A 14,579-nucleotide genomic window follows, 5' to 3' on the forward strand; every position below is an offset into this window, starting at 1 on the left:
GAGTCCTGAGATGTTGCAGACTTTAAAAGTCTTAAAACTTGATGCTAAAACTGGATTCTGCTTGCACGGACTGTGCATTCTTTAAGGACCTGACACATTTGGAGAAACAGACGTTAACAACCTTCTGTATTGGGGATATTGAAATGTTAGGAGAATTATCTGTGGTAAATGCAGTAGAGAGTATGTTCAAAAAGACAGATCTGCCCAACGGCGTCGTTCAGGGTGTTTATACTAGATCTGAAGTCCATGTTTAAAGATAGAGCCATCATAGCCTCCCGTCTGAATGCCTCCCCAATCTTTCTCCAAGAACTCTGTGACTCCGGCAAATCTCTGCTGTCTCAACGCATCTGAGCTCTATAAATTGGGCTGACCGCACACACATTGCTACAGTCTCTCTTTGAATACATTCATGATGCTGCACTTAGTTATAATGCAAAACGTGCCAGAAGTAGTTGTGGGAAGAATGAAAAAAGAGCATTTTAGAGAAAAGTGGTTGTAAGAATTTTTCAGAAAGTTGTAGGACTAGTCAAAGGCAGCAGCCTAAATTCCAATGTTGGATAACTGTGGCGGTTACAGATGTTTCAGATGACTGTTAGACGATCCAACAAGCACTAAGTTTGAAGCATATTGACACCTTTGAAACAGAGCATTTGAGTCTTTGCAGGCCTTTGATATTGTAAAAATGAAAGTTTGAGTATGCAACATTGTGCATTTCAAATACCAATACACATGATATGTGCCACATTATTGATCCTGTCTGTTCGATGCAGTATTTAGCTCTTTTTTTTAGACATTTTAAAGACCAGGTTAATTGTAGGCTAGGCTGTAGGCAGGTATTATTGCAGCACTGAAATTAAATGAATGCAAATAATACTGAGCAAGTAGGTTGATCTTTGGGGCGGGTTTGACATTATTATAGAACATCCCCCTAGCGTGACTCTCTGTCCCGTTCACAAGCACTACCACTGACCCCCTATAAGCCCCTTTATTTGCCACCCGTTATATGGGCCAGCATGTCCCTTAGATAAACTAAATACAAGTTTGGAGGCTAAGGCAGACTGCAGTATCAGAGGGGGCATTGTTGTCTTGTATACTGTCCGGTTAATGCATACATGGTTCCACAACAACAATGTGAATTTGTCATGCCAATAAAGATGCCTGTACTGAAGAGTTGGGCTACATTTGGAGGACTACTAAGGATGACTGGGGTCGGACAAGTAAGTGGAAAGGGGAAAGCGAGAGGAGTAGTAGTGCAGGGAGGGGGTTGTCAGTCACTGTTGTTTTGAACTTGTCGGCTGACAGCTCAATTAGGCCAAATTATAATTAAACCGCACGGGAGTGCCCATTGGGCCCCACTTTCTCTTCCTCTTCATCTCCTTCTCCCTCCCTTTCTTTTCCCCTGAAAAAGAAGAAACGGTCAAACACACCCACACAAATGGCAATGTTTGCCCTCTGATGAGGACGCATCTCATTCTAATAGGAAAAGAAAACTGGCTTTTGTTAGCGAGAGAACGAGGGGCCGCGGTCTTCTAACAAGACTCAACAGAGAGAGGATCAGTCATGAAGGAAATGTGGATGAACAGATCAGATCAAATGAGGGAAATGGGGTAAAACATGGACTTTGTAGGAACAGGAATTGATATTTTAGTTTTTTTAGTGAAATATCTGGACAACTATTTGATTGTCATGAAATTTGGTGCAGATATTTATGTAATCCTTTTGGTGATCCTCTCTCATAGGTTCTTCTGAACTTATTGACCAAATACCTACAAAACTGATGACATTGACATCGGCTGTTTTTCGTGTTCAGTGCTAATGTTACTAACTATATGATTCCGCCCTGCCCTTTACCTGATGCTGTAACAGATCATTGTTAGAACACGAAGATGATAGCAACGAGGGAGTAAGAGCCGTTTAACAGTCGAGAGGTGGGTGTCAAATTGCTCCTCTGCTTTTGATTCAAATCCAGAGTGGCTGAGACGAGAGGGATTAAAATTTGATTTTGGCAACACTCTGCCTTTCGTGAGAGAGCAGCGACCTCACCAAAGCGGTGACGAAGCTTTCAGTTTTCTGAAAACCAACACACCACATATTGACTCGCCAGGCAACACCACAACACTGTAGTTTATATAGAGAGGCAGGGCAGCTATGAAGGCAGGACATGGTGTGTGTGTGTGTGTGTGTGTATGTGTGTGTGTGTGGTCCCAAGTGAGATATCATCTTTCCCTTGTCTGAAGAGTCACTCGGAACCAGAGCATTGTGGAAAAATGTGACAGAAAGGTGATCAGCTCATCAAAGCAGTTTCTATTTAAAAACAGCTGCTTGCCTTCTTGTTGCTTTATATTATTGATATATGCTCACACACACTTTGTGTCGTTTCAGCGGCCAGCTTTGAGGTCAGGGAAGCAAAGAGTCACAACTCTCAAGTCACGCTATCTACGCCAGGGTGTGCCCCACAATCACTGACAGTCCAGTAAAACACTCGTAAACACAGATGTATGCCTGCATGTCACACAGACTGACTCAGTTATAAACTAATTGGTTCAAAATGTGTTCTTATAAAGTGGTTTAGGGCCAAGTGTGACAACAGGATGAACAAACATTTTACAATACCTGCCATGTTTGAAGGAGCACTACACTTCTCTGTCATTTACATGCCACTGCCAACATTGTCTGAATTCAACATTTTTACTAGAAAGGAGCAGTTAAACTACCATTAGCATAAGCAAGTCGCATGAGGAGATTAGCGCCGCACTGGAAAAACAGCCTTTGTTAAATGAACCAAATGCTGCCAAAATCTCAGTGTGCCCACAGTTCTGCAGCGACGCACACAATTCACATCACTTGGACTCAGTAAAGTCCACTTGCACTCTGCACTCACTCATTGTTCTCCTCATGGGGGCCCTCCACTCCAAGAGCTCTGTCTGGCCTGCCTGTGGAGTTGCCGTCCTGGAGTTTGTCCGGGCCTGGATAGTTGGGGAGTCCTGACCCCTTTATGGCCATCGCATGGGTCCCTATCTGTCTGGGTCGGGATGGTCTCTGTGGCTGCGTCGCCTGTAGTCGCGGGCTTGTACACGTATCAGTGTAGTGTGTGTGCGTGTATGTGTATGTCTGTGATGTTTAGCATTACCAAACATGTTTATCTGAGGTGTTTGCGAATGTTAGTTGACGTTAGCTTAGCTGTGTTTGCAGATTTTATGAGACTTTGTTGCTGAGACAGAAACAGGTCTCAAACAAAGTTCATTTTCTCCTGATTTGTCCGCCTGCAACATGTCACTTTGGTGTCAGATGTGTAGGATAGACGTGGGCTGTGAAAAATGGGTCCAATATTTACTTCAGATACTATGAAGCTATGGGAAATGTCATAATCTGTGTTCACATTCATTCACTTCTAATCCAAAATCTCTGACTGAACTGCAGGCTGCAGAAATGTTACCACTGCGGTGGTACAGGTGAAATGCAGCCCCCTATTTTTTGGGGAGCATGTGGTTAGTATACACTGCCTCTTTAAAGAGGCATTTGCCATTAGCAGACTTAAATCTTCTCCAAACAGGGGTTTAAAAAATTTGATGTATTGTTTTTTCACACGTTAGAAGCATATAAGCCTTTTTCACAGAAAGATGTCGATATTTATATATTTTTTTAAAGAATTTTTTTGCCAGTTTTCCAAGCCTTTATTGCATAGGACAGACAGGAAATTGGATGAGAGACCACTGTACCACCGGCCGCCCAATGTCGATATATTTTGACATTGAAGTGAAACGAACGAAGTGAGCATGTGTTTATTTGCTGTGGTGTCCTTCCTTCACAGTACTCGCGTAAGAGACTGTATGGTATGTTTACCGCAAACCCCTTTAAGTGAGATTTGCAGCATAATTAGCAAAGTTTAATAATGTGTAATAGCAGTCAAGTGTCCAGCGGGAAGAACAATATGTAGATGTTTTGTTGTACTAGGCAAGTTTTTTATTTTATTGGAGGTTAAAGTTCATGAACAATTAGGGGCGCGGCCTCTTGAGTGACAGCTGGCCCCTGGCCCTCACTTCTCCTCGGAGGTAAACGTCAGACAGACGGACGTACCTCCCTCCCCCCAACGTCACATACATGCCCTTTTTTGGTAAGAGGAAATGAGGCGGAGTCAAAGTCTGACAAGATGGCGACTCCCATAGGCGAGTACGATTGGATCAAGTTGAGACCTCGACGGAGATGCTACGGCCATTTTTTATTAACCTGTCAACCTGATATGAATATGAAGCTTGAGTCAGCAGACAATTAGCATAGCATTGCATAAAGACTTGAAATAGTGAAAAAGCTAGCCTGCCAGAAAAAAGGTCACCACTCACTTAACATGTTATATACCTCATGTACAAAAACGACAACAACAGCACTTCACACTTTTGAAAGACAAATAAACATGATTTGATGTTTAGAAAAGTTGGCACTTTTACCTTTGGAGTAAACAGTTTTGGACAGTTTGACATTGACGAGGTAAACAGGAAGTCGGTCCCTGGCTGGAATCCAATCCAATGTAGCCACACAGCTACTAAGGTGCTCAGATTTTTTAAGACTAGAGCTAAGATTAGGGTGTGTTAGGGTTTAAAATCCAAGGCTGACGCATACGTAACCATGATCTTCAAGTTATCGGTTACGACTAAATATACATCTAATATAACGAGAACTGCACTGTATGCTAGTCGTTTAAACCTGAAGCAGGGGGCGATGACCCCGCTGACCTGGAATGGACCAAAGGAACTCTGAAACTGCAGATCAGTGTGTACGGGGACGACAGGGCAAGTGAACTGGAAAGGGACAAAAAAGAACACACAGTGAGACGGAGAAAGAACATTCATGGAGAGAAAGAGCAGGAGAACGCAGGCAAGAGGAGGATGACACGCTGGGTGCTGCATACTACTGGCTTCTGGTGGTGTTGTGACTGATTCAGAGTGGCATGTTATTTTTTCTCTAAGTTCAGAGACCTCTGCTGCTATTCAGCCGTGTGCCCATCACAGCCTCCTGCATCATCCACACTCAGACACCCTAACAACTGACAGCCGAAGAAAAAGAAACTAAGAGAAACATGTCACATTGGTTCCTGTTCAATTTGGGTGTCAAGAAGCAGGGACTTCAGCTCATCTTTTTTCTCCAATTAGAAGTTTTCAAACCTCAGTAAGAATGATTCTTTATGTATTTTTTTTACGGGAGGCATTTTGTCATTAAAGTACTCCTTAAGCATTACCAGGGATCTAGCATACACAGTATAAGATCCATGGAAGTGGTGAACCTACTGTATATAATGCCGTATATAATCAGTTACACCTGTGCTTATCGAGCTGTGACTATGTATGTGTAAACATAGGTCAACATGTCACCTTCATGTTGTGAATTCAAACAAATACTATTATCATTACTTAGGTTTAGATATGAAAACTACAGGGCTAGGTTAGGGAAACTTCATGGCTTGGGTTCAAATAAATGTGTCTGTTATGTAATTCAATTTCACTTTCATATTGGTTGGGACACAGACGACCCCTCCCTCTTCTGGAGAACTTGCTGTCAGTTGAAAGCCTGATGCGTGTCACACACTCCTGAACAAAAGGATAAGACCAGGGGAAATTACAAATATTCTCATTTCGTACGAGCAAGGCCTCTCACAACGTGCCATCGCTGCCGAGGTTGCACGCAGTAAGAGTCATTTTCATTTCTTAAAAGATCCTGAGGGTTATTGGATAAAAAGGTCAAGTGGTAGACCTGGAAAAACTGAGTCTAAGGATCTGACGGGCTGTTCGTTAAGACACAGGCCGATCCTCCACACAAATTAAGGCCCTTACTGATGAAGACTGCAGCCCGATGATCACGACACAGCGCACAGACGAGGGCCCTCAGATCTCCTCATAGCCCGCTGCCGTTTGACGCACATGCACAACCTGAAGCTCCATTGTTCCATTGAGGGAAAGAGCTCCCAGATCCTGATGGAGCCTGCTCTGATGTGCCTTGTGGAAAACATCTCCAGTGGGAGCTCCTTGTCATTCCAGTGAAGTTGAAGCCATCAGCACCGTCCAGGTTACATTTTTTTCTCGTCAGAATAAAATTTTCTTCCACTTTTTTTGAATGACCCGTGTTGGTGCTCCCAAACAAGCAAGTTTTTGGCGTGGGAGGTGGGTGACGTGGTCTTAGAAGACGTTTTTGTTCTTTAAGCCCTTCTTCGTCTCATGATCATCGGGCTGCAGTCTGCATCAGTAAGGGCCTTAATTTGTGTGGAGGATCGGCCTGTGTCTTCACGGACAGCCCGTCAGATCCTCAGACTCAGTCTTTCCAGGTCTACCACTTGACCTTTTTATCCCATAACCCTCAGGATCTTTGAAGAAATTAAAATGACTCTCACTGCGTGCAACCTCGGCAGCGATGACGCGTTGTGAGAGGCCTTGCTCGTGCAGCTCAACAACCCTGCCACGTTCAAAGACAGAAAACCTTTTTGCCTTTGCCATCAGGAGGACATGAGTGTCTGACAGAAAGCAATGTGAAAGATTGCGCAGATTTTGACTTTTTAAGGCTCTTCAACTTTTGATGCAGTTTTCATTAAATGACCTACTTTCTATTTTTTTGTTTCTTGCTCCCGTTCCCTCACCAAAAATGTTTCACGTCAACTGCAGAAACGTACAATGGGCAACATTTTTTCTTGTGGCCAGGCTGAACGTGCGGTAGCCTCACATAGCCAGACCGGTCTCTGGCTAAACTGATTTATCATTCTGGGATAGGAGAAACAAGACTCTGGTTTGCTTGCATTTCTTTAAACCAATCACAATCGTCTTGGGTGGCGCTAAGCGAACGGTGCCCATGGAAAAGAGATAGTGGAGAGAACACTGACAGCACTTGTTCCCAGCAATGTGCATCCTGCCAGATTCAATGTGCGGTTTCAATAAATAGTTTGGATCAAAGCTGCTCTTTATAGTTTAATTAAATTAAAAACTCTGAACATGAAGCCTGAGTATGTTGAACTTTCTTTTTTTTTACAGGTCCCAGGCTGAAGTCAGACTACAACACACACACACATTAAAGTGTTTTAAATATTTCTGTTCTCTTTATTCTTCTTTTCAAACACACATTCATCATTCTCATTCTTTCATTCCCAACCTTTCACAGTAAAACAGTTTAATAACATAACATTCATATTCAGTTTTCAATAGCAATGCAAAATGTACAATAAATCATTTATATTGACGTAGTGGCTTAGTCCACTTTCCTGTCATATTTATAATGCTTACATGAAGAGTTCTTACATAGACATAGATCTGTTTTTGGTGTTAATGTCACAAAGAGTAGGTAGTAAATCCAAAATAGTTCTTAAGACATCTTATCACATCTTTAGGACACATGCACAATAAAACAAAATATTAAATTCAAAAACAAACAAAAAACTAAAACAAATGACAACTTATAAAACAATTTTTTGCAGCTGTGGCACTGGATGCAAGTCGGCTTCAAGAGAGTCTTCAAAAACACAAACAAGACTTTTTTTGTGCATATTTTAGCCTTCCATTTATTACGCAATAAGCAGAATTTAAATCACTGTCCGTCTTCTGGGGGAAACCATGATTAAAGATCTCCGAATGCACAAGAACAGGCCGCACTTTAAATTCATCTTGAGGTTTCAACTGTATTAATGCAACTAGAACACAACTTAAAGGGACCAGTTCAAAACAAGTTTCTAGAATTTGCAAGCTGATTTGTACACGGAGGTAAAATCAATGGCAGCCTCGAAGGGACAAACGCGTGGTGAAGACTTAAAAGGGGGGGAAAAGCTTTAGTGAATGTTAACATGATTTGCAGATGACGGGCTAAAAAAAATGCACGAACACCAGAGCCTTTCAGGCTAGTGTCTGTATGTAAAACCAAATGGCTTAAAGGATTTTATATCAAAGCGTTTCAAAAAATGTCAAAAATCAGTAAAGAATGTCAAAATGACATCTCTTTAAAAGGAGCTGCACAGTACTCAACAGTAAGAACATTAATATAGGAGTAAACTAATGTTTGCTTAGTAAAGAAACAGTGAAACAATGGCGCCCTGAGCAGAAAATTAGGAGAAAAAAACGTCTGTATTCACGTACTGGGTAACAGTCTGAGAGCCATGTGGAGGCAATCCCTGTCAGGTCAGTGGTATTTGAGTCTGGTGTTGAGTCCACTTTTTCTGTCTTGCAGTTGTTTTGGTCTTGTGTCTTTTTGGACTTGGCTATTGAGAACTGCTTAAGTTGCTCACGACCACTGGTTCAGGATCAGTTTTACAGAACATTGCCTCAGTTCTCTGCATTGATTAGACTGAACATTGATCAACCTTGTTTAAAAGATCCATCCGAGCTCCTTAAGTCACTATTTGAGATTTGGGAAAACAGTATTGCCTGTTATGGTCTTGAACTGAACAGAAGTTGCTCTGGACTCAGTCTTGCGTTGACTTGGACTTGATTAAGTTGCTCTTGACTACATCCCTGTTTCAAGTACAGCTCCTTTAATGCCATACATCTAAAAAATGTCCCAGAGCCTCAGATCTACCAGGGGATAATCGATCTCCAAATATATTGGTTGCCATTTTGCTCCCAATTATATGGTTGTGAGTTTGGGTCAAATGTAGACATCAAGGGAAGAATTTCACAAGTTGTGAAATGAGTTAACCTCTGAAGTTTAGATTTTGAACCTCAGCATTAAAAGATAGACACCCTGTGGCATGGCATGCAAACCGTCTTAGAAGCAACACACACGCACTTAAAAAAGCGGATGAACTAACAAAGTGCAACGGTATAACTACCTACAGTAAGTACTACCTAAATATACGCAAACTGTAACTTAAATGTTACATAAAAACACAGTGACCGTCAACATACATTACAAACTGGACTTTTCACCCCACAGCAGTTGGTCTGTGCTCTGCCAGTGCCTCTCTCCTGGGGACAAGTTTGAATTTCAAGAAAATCCTCCAGTGTAGCGTCTCCCCTGAACAATCCAACACCCAAAGTGCATACATTCATATTAATTCATAGTCTTTGGGTGGATTTTGACGGTTTTTAGCAGTCTTAAATACATATGAACCACACACACACGGTCTAAATTACGAGTTTGCATGAAAGGCCACAGGGTACATGAATTTCCTCTGAAAGCATTCATATTATCAATGGCTTCACTTCCAAAGGTTGCCTAAAACAACTTGAATCTCAACCACACACAGTCCCTCTAACAGCCCAGTGCTAGTTATTGCAGCAATGCTTTACAGGGTGAAAACACATCCTTACAGCCCAGCAAAGTTTCTGATTAGGTTATAAACCACTCCTAGGCACTGGTTTAGTCCTCGGTTTGAAACGGAGCAAAAGGAAGTCCTTCTGGTAAACATACAGTACTTGTGTGTTTATAAGATAACATGCATCGGCACAACTTGCAAGGAGCTCCAGGTTGAGCTGCCGTCTCTCTGTGGCGCAGCAGGAAATGTGTGATGAACCGTCTGCAGGGTGTCTTCTGACTACAACAGCCTATGACACAAAATGAAATATATTACTCCCTGCACTGGCAAAACATTAAAAAAAAACAAAAAAACAATGCATTCAGGGTAAGGTTTTGCCGATTTTGTACACTTGGACTGTTCTAAATTTGTCTAACTGTCTTTTATAATCTGATAAAAAGACCAAAAACAACAATAATGTGTGAGTACATCTCTCAACACTTTGCTTTGGTCTGAGTGCCACAGACAGGCTGAGTAAGTCAAGCATACATGGCTGCTGTATTCCCAAACAGGACCAGCAGCCACATCACAAAATAACACTGCATCACTCAGAATTGAAACGGGACTAAGGGGCTTAAAAATGCCAGGATGAACAGGGAGTATGTTGTATTGGGATCTACAATTAATTGTATATTGCCCCATCCCAACTATCAACAGACTGGAGGCAACAATACAGTTAAACAACCTTTTTCACAGTCCTCAAGTAGAATACAATCCTTATTTTTTCAAACCTCTCAGCTCCCAGTGGTACTGCCCAAAAAATCCCCAAAAAACACCTCTTTCCTGGCACTGATCTGGAAAAAAGCAGCACATCGACTGTACCAACCATCACTGGGACAGTCTCACTTTTCTATCAAAACAAGCTTGCAGCATCCTACACATTTTTGTGAGGGCAACAACTGCTGAAAAATTAAATATTTAACATGTTTTTTACCCTACCCTAAAAGTATCTCTTATTAGCTTTGATTGTGGTCAAAATCTATCTTGCTAAGAGATAAGAGGTGAAGTCATCCGTATAAGAACTGCCTACATATTGTGGAAACAAAACATTTAAAACTTTATCAGTTCCTCCAGTATGAAATACTCAATAATGCTTCCCCTTCTCAATCCAGCTAGTTAAATATCCGACTGTAGTGGAATCATTGTGTCACGGGGGTTTGGGGACGGCCTGCTTACTATACATTATCACCATAGTAAGTGGTTACAGCATATTAGCAAATAACTGCCAAATTACACAATCAGCAGATCAGCCAGCTACCTGACTATACAAGTTCAAAATTTACTCTGTAGCTCAAAGCGCAACACCTGAAAACCAAACTCTTGTTGTGAACATACCTTAAAAGGTATAGACTGGACTTCGCTTTACCTTTTTCAAAGTTTGTCTGCAGGAAGGTGAGTTCCTCCTGTGTGCAATGACTCGACGTAGGCCAAGGCACTCTGCATGGAGGTCAGACAGTAGCCCTCCTCTCCTATCAAATAGCTGAAAAAGAGTGAATGTTGACATGACATCTGTAAGGAACAGTGATAGTTTAGTTTAGAAACATGCATACAATTAGAATAATGCATCAATATAAAAAAATAAACACTGCACAGACAGTAGTTATTTTTGCCACACAAACAATATAAATGGCCCTTCAGTATTATTTTATACTGTAAGCCATGTTATAATTCAATTTACATATTGTAATAAAGTCCTACCATATCAAAACCAACACTCAATATCACATAACTATCCTATATATCATATTAATATCAATATTAAAATCTATTCCATGAGGTCAGTATCACACAATCATACTACATATCGTATTAATATCAATATCACATAAAACTATATATCACATCAATATCATAAAATATATTACATTCATATAATCTACTATTAATCTATTCTACTCAATCATACTATATGCCATATTCATATCAATATCTGATCCTCTTTTCCATATTGATAGCAATATCCAAACTATATAATAAGATATCAATATTAGTAATAATCTAGCAATAAAGCAACATGCATAACACCTATCTGTTGGGAGAGAAATCAATAATATTTATGCAGCTTAGAGTGATTAATATTGATTAGTTCACTATAATACTCATACAGTATATACACACCCTTAAATTATAATAATAAACATAGGCATGGAAGCAAGTTCTTCCATTGATTTGAACTTTTGAGGTCAAACAAAACTACGAAAAGTCAAACAGGGACACAAGTGGGAAACTATTTCATCCCAACAGAACAGCACAAACGAGCCATGACTGCCCACAAAAATTCCAAGTACAGAATAGAAATCCAACAAATTCAATTTGCAGAAATCACCGCATTAACATTTTCCCATAGCGAGTAAAGGACCAAGCATTTCTGCTCAACTTTGAACACATTAGTTAGTGAAAGAGATCTGTATTGAATTCTTTGTAACTAAACAGAGATGGAAGACGTAAGAAAGCAGAAATGAGCCACTTTAATGCTGAGATGGCACTGATGCATGCGTCTGTAGAACCACACAGCCTACCCTCCTCACTGATTTAACAGTATACACTACTGCCCAAAGAAATATCCCCTCTTCAGAAGTTGATTTAGCTGCAGCATCCTGCATCTCAGTAAACAGTGATGTTAGCGAACAACATGGTTCTTGAAGAGAAAAAAAGTATGATTTACGGACAAAAATCTGCGAATTGAGTTAGCAAAAAACAACAAAACCGTTAGTTGGTTCAAACCATAAAAACACACGGCCCAACATTTACAGAAAGGTAAGATAACTAAACAAAATATTACACAACAGAATTTCTCAAACAGCTTCTACAAGGGATGAATGAACACACTATTTGAAATCGACCTGAGGGATTCCTCTTTTTTCTGACTGTTGAATTTTGGTTGGAAAACAAATAGTCTGAAGACAAATAGTATGTTGTTTTGGTACAGTCAGTCAAATCTAATCAAATCACACCCACACAGACCTGATTTAGGAGAGAAATTGAGTTTCTGACTGTTAAACTCAAAATAAATAATACCAGAGGATGCTTTTTGACTAGAGAAAGACGCCGTGCTGAGCTGCTAAGGCCTACTGTTCTCCTGCTGTCTCCCCTGTATAATCAGCCATAATAATCCAAAATACATTGACTGAGTGACAGCTGGCTCAACCAATCCCTTTAAAGACTCTTGGCTCATCTCATTCTCAGCCTTTGAAGAACAAGAGCACATCCACCCTCTTATAGCAGTGTGGCCTGTCTTGGTTCCTCCTCTCCCTTCACTTGAACCCTTCCAAACCACTGAACTACATAAAAACCAAATTGGACTTTATTTGTAATTTTATAGAAGAAGAAAAAAACCCAAATCCTAAATATCCTGACATTCCTTGGCCACTGCCAATCTAACCAGCTGGCTTTTACGACACTCTTTTTATGGCTATGAGTACACCTCTTGGGTGGGGTCTGAACTTTACACGCAACAATACTCAACTCAAGACGACCAGCCCAACTGATTTTCAGGGATGGAAAACCAAATCAATGATCTGAATGGCACTAAATGCTCTGAGAAGCTAACAGCAAAGTAAGTGCTAATTCTCTGTGGGTTTATTACTACTCCGTATTACCTCTTTATCATTACATATAGTTATTTGTCCCATTAATAGCATACAAAAATGTTGATTAGGGCAAGATAGACAGAAAGGAATGCAATGATGATCAGTGCAATACACTGCCAGTTTCAAACCTGAAATACTGATCTGCCCTGAAACCCTGTAATCAGTCAAAGCTGTCAGAGTGTTGAGTGCATGCTGGCTGAGATTTACATCAGGTTCATTTTGAGCATGTACATGGCCATTTGCAAACGTCTTCTTGGACATGGAGGAAGGGTATTGTGCAGGTACACATTCCTTTAAAATCCACATAGACAAATGTCTGTGTATTTGGTGCAAAACAAAGAAGATTGTTATTCACCATCTTGTTCCATCGTGACTCACCCTTCATGAATGAACTCCTCCAAAGCAGCACATTCTGACACCAGCTGAGGACACTGGCACCGCAGCGCCACGAAGGACAAGATCGGCAACAGGTCATCTGCACCGCTGTTAGAGGAAAGGAGGGAGTCGGTGAGATCAAGGGAAAGCAGGAGAACAGAATTGAACCAGTAGAGCAGAAGGGAAATATGACACGTGCTCCCAAGGGGACTGAATGGAAACTAAATAAATGTAGCTCTTAATGGGATGCGTGTTCAGAGATGGAAATGATAAAGCTTTTTTTCTCTCCCTGAGATCTGTAGGGAGGACAAATTGCAGTGTTGGAGATTATGACAGTCTGATAGCATTCTCCCTGTGTGCAGACAGTGACCATTTGTTTATCAGGACTCACACGCAGGGCTAACTGCTTGCTTGCTAGTTTGCGTGAGAAGGTAGGTTGCTGGCCCTCGATTGACCCGGCCACATGCAACTGGATACTCTCCTCCTGCAGGGTTCTGGAAGGTGTGGACAGGCTCATGTAACCACTGAGAGCTGGACCTCACATGCACACATACAATCACAACCCTGAATTATAATCTTCAGAGTTCACTACTGTAAACACAGACATTGATCCTCTCACACTAAAACCGGTGTCTCTGCATTCCAAGGATCGAATGCACTCTTCCCACCTGCATAAATACGGATTTCAATTAACAGATTAGGCTCCATTATAGGTTTGCAATGCAGTCCAATTTACTTGAGGATGAAACAAGTATAAAGACTGCTCAAAAGGGCATAGGGGATACAACTCTTAATTAACAGGATACAGAAGAAAAGTGGTGACCAATTTAGCAGCATAATGAACGAGAAAATAAAGGGATATGGACAAAAGCAGAACAAATGAGCTCCCAGTAGGTCAAGGACAAAGAACTGCTGAAAATGGAAATGTTGAATGACTAAAAGAGGGGACAATAAAGTGTGTTTGTGTGTGTGAGTGAAAGGGTGGGGCAAAAAAAAAAAAAGTAGAAACTGATTAGAGCTAAATACCCAACATAAATATGACATGCTTGTACATCAGCAGAACACTGTAACTCTTCCAAATTCTATCTGAGTCAAAAACACTGTCAGGGAGTCACTTTGAGTGCGTTAACAGACATGATGATCATATTCTGGATTTGGTGTTTACATGAGCACCGAGAAATCAGGTTTTTTATATTCCCTGTACACATGATAAATACTAGTAACACAGTTACTGATTACCATATTTTATTTGCGCAGGTGCTGTGTTGTACAAAATATGAAAGATAATACCAAACACTACACTTTACATTCACAACCCCTTCACAAGACTACTGCCAATTTCATTTCTGCTCCAA

The 14,579-nt window shown here is 40.9% G+C and overlaps 1 protein-coding gene across 1 annotated transcript in view; it reads right to left on the reverse strand.

The window, feature by feature from the left end:
- Window positions 1-7,126: 7,126 nt before the first annotated feature.
- The window catches only part of vps9d1 (VPS9 domain containing 1), a 31,430-nt gene continuing 23,977 nt past the window's right edge, over window positions 7,127-14,579 (reverse strand). Inside the window, exons 15-17 of the mRNA XM_083917059.1 lie at window positions 13,228-13,332; window positions 10,626-10,739; window positions 7,127-9,509 (exon numbers count right to left, since the gene is read on the reverse strand). Of these exons, the coding sequence (XP_083773185.1) occupies window positions 10,631-10,739; window positions 13,228-13,332 (214 nt within the window). The 3' untranslated portion in view covers window positions 7,127-9,509; window positions 10,626-10,630. The remainder of the gene's footprint in view (window positions 9,510-10,625; window positions 10,740-13,227; window positions 13,333-14,579) is intronic.

This window comes from Echiichthys vipera, assembly GCF_963691815.1.
Source record: "Echiichthys vipera genome assembly, chromosome: 7".
In the NCBI taxonomy this organism is placed as follows: Eukaryota; Metazoa; Chordata; class Actinopteri; order Perciformes; family Trachinidae; genus Echiichthys; species Echiichthys vipera.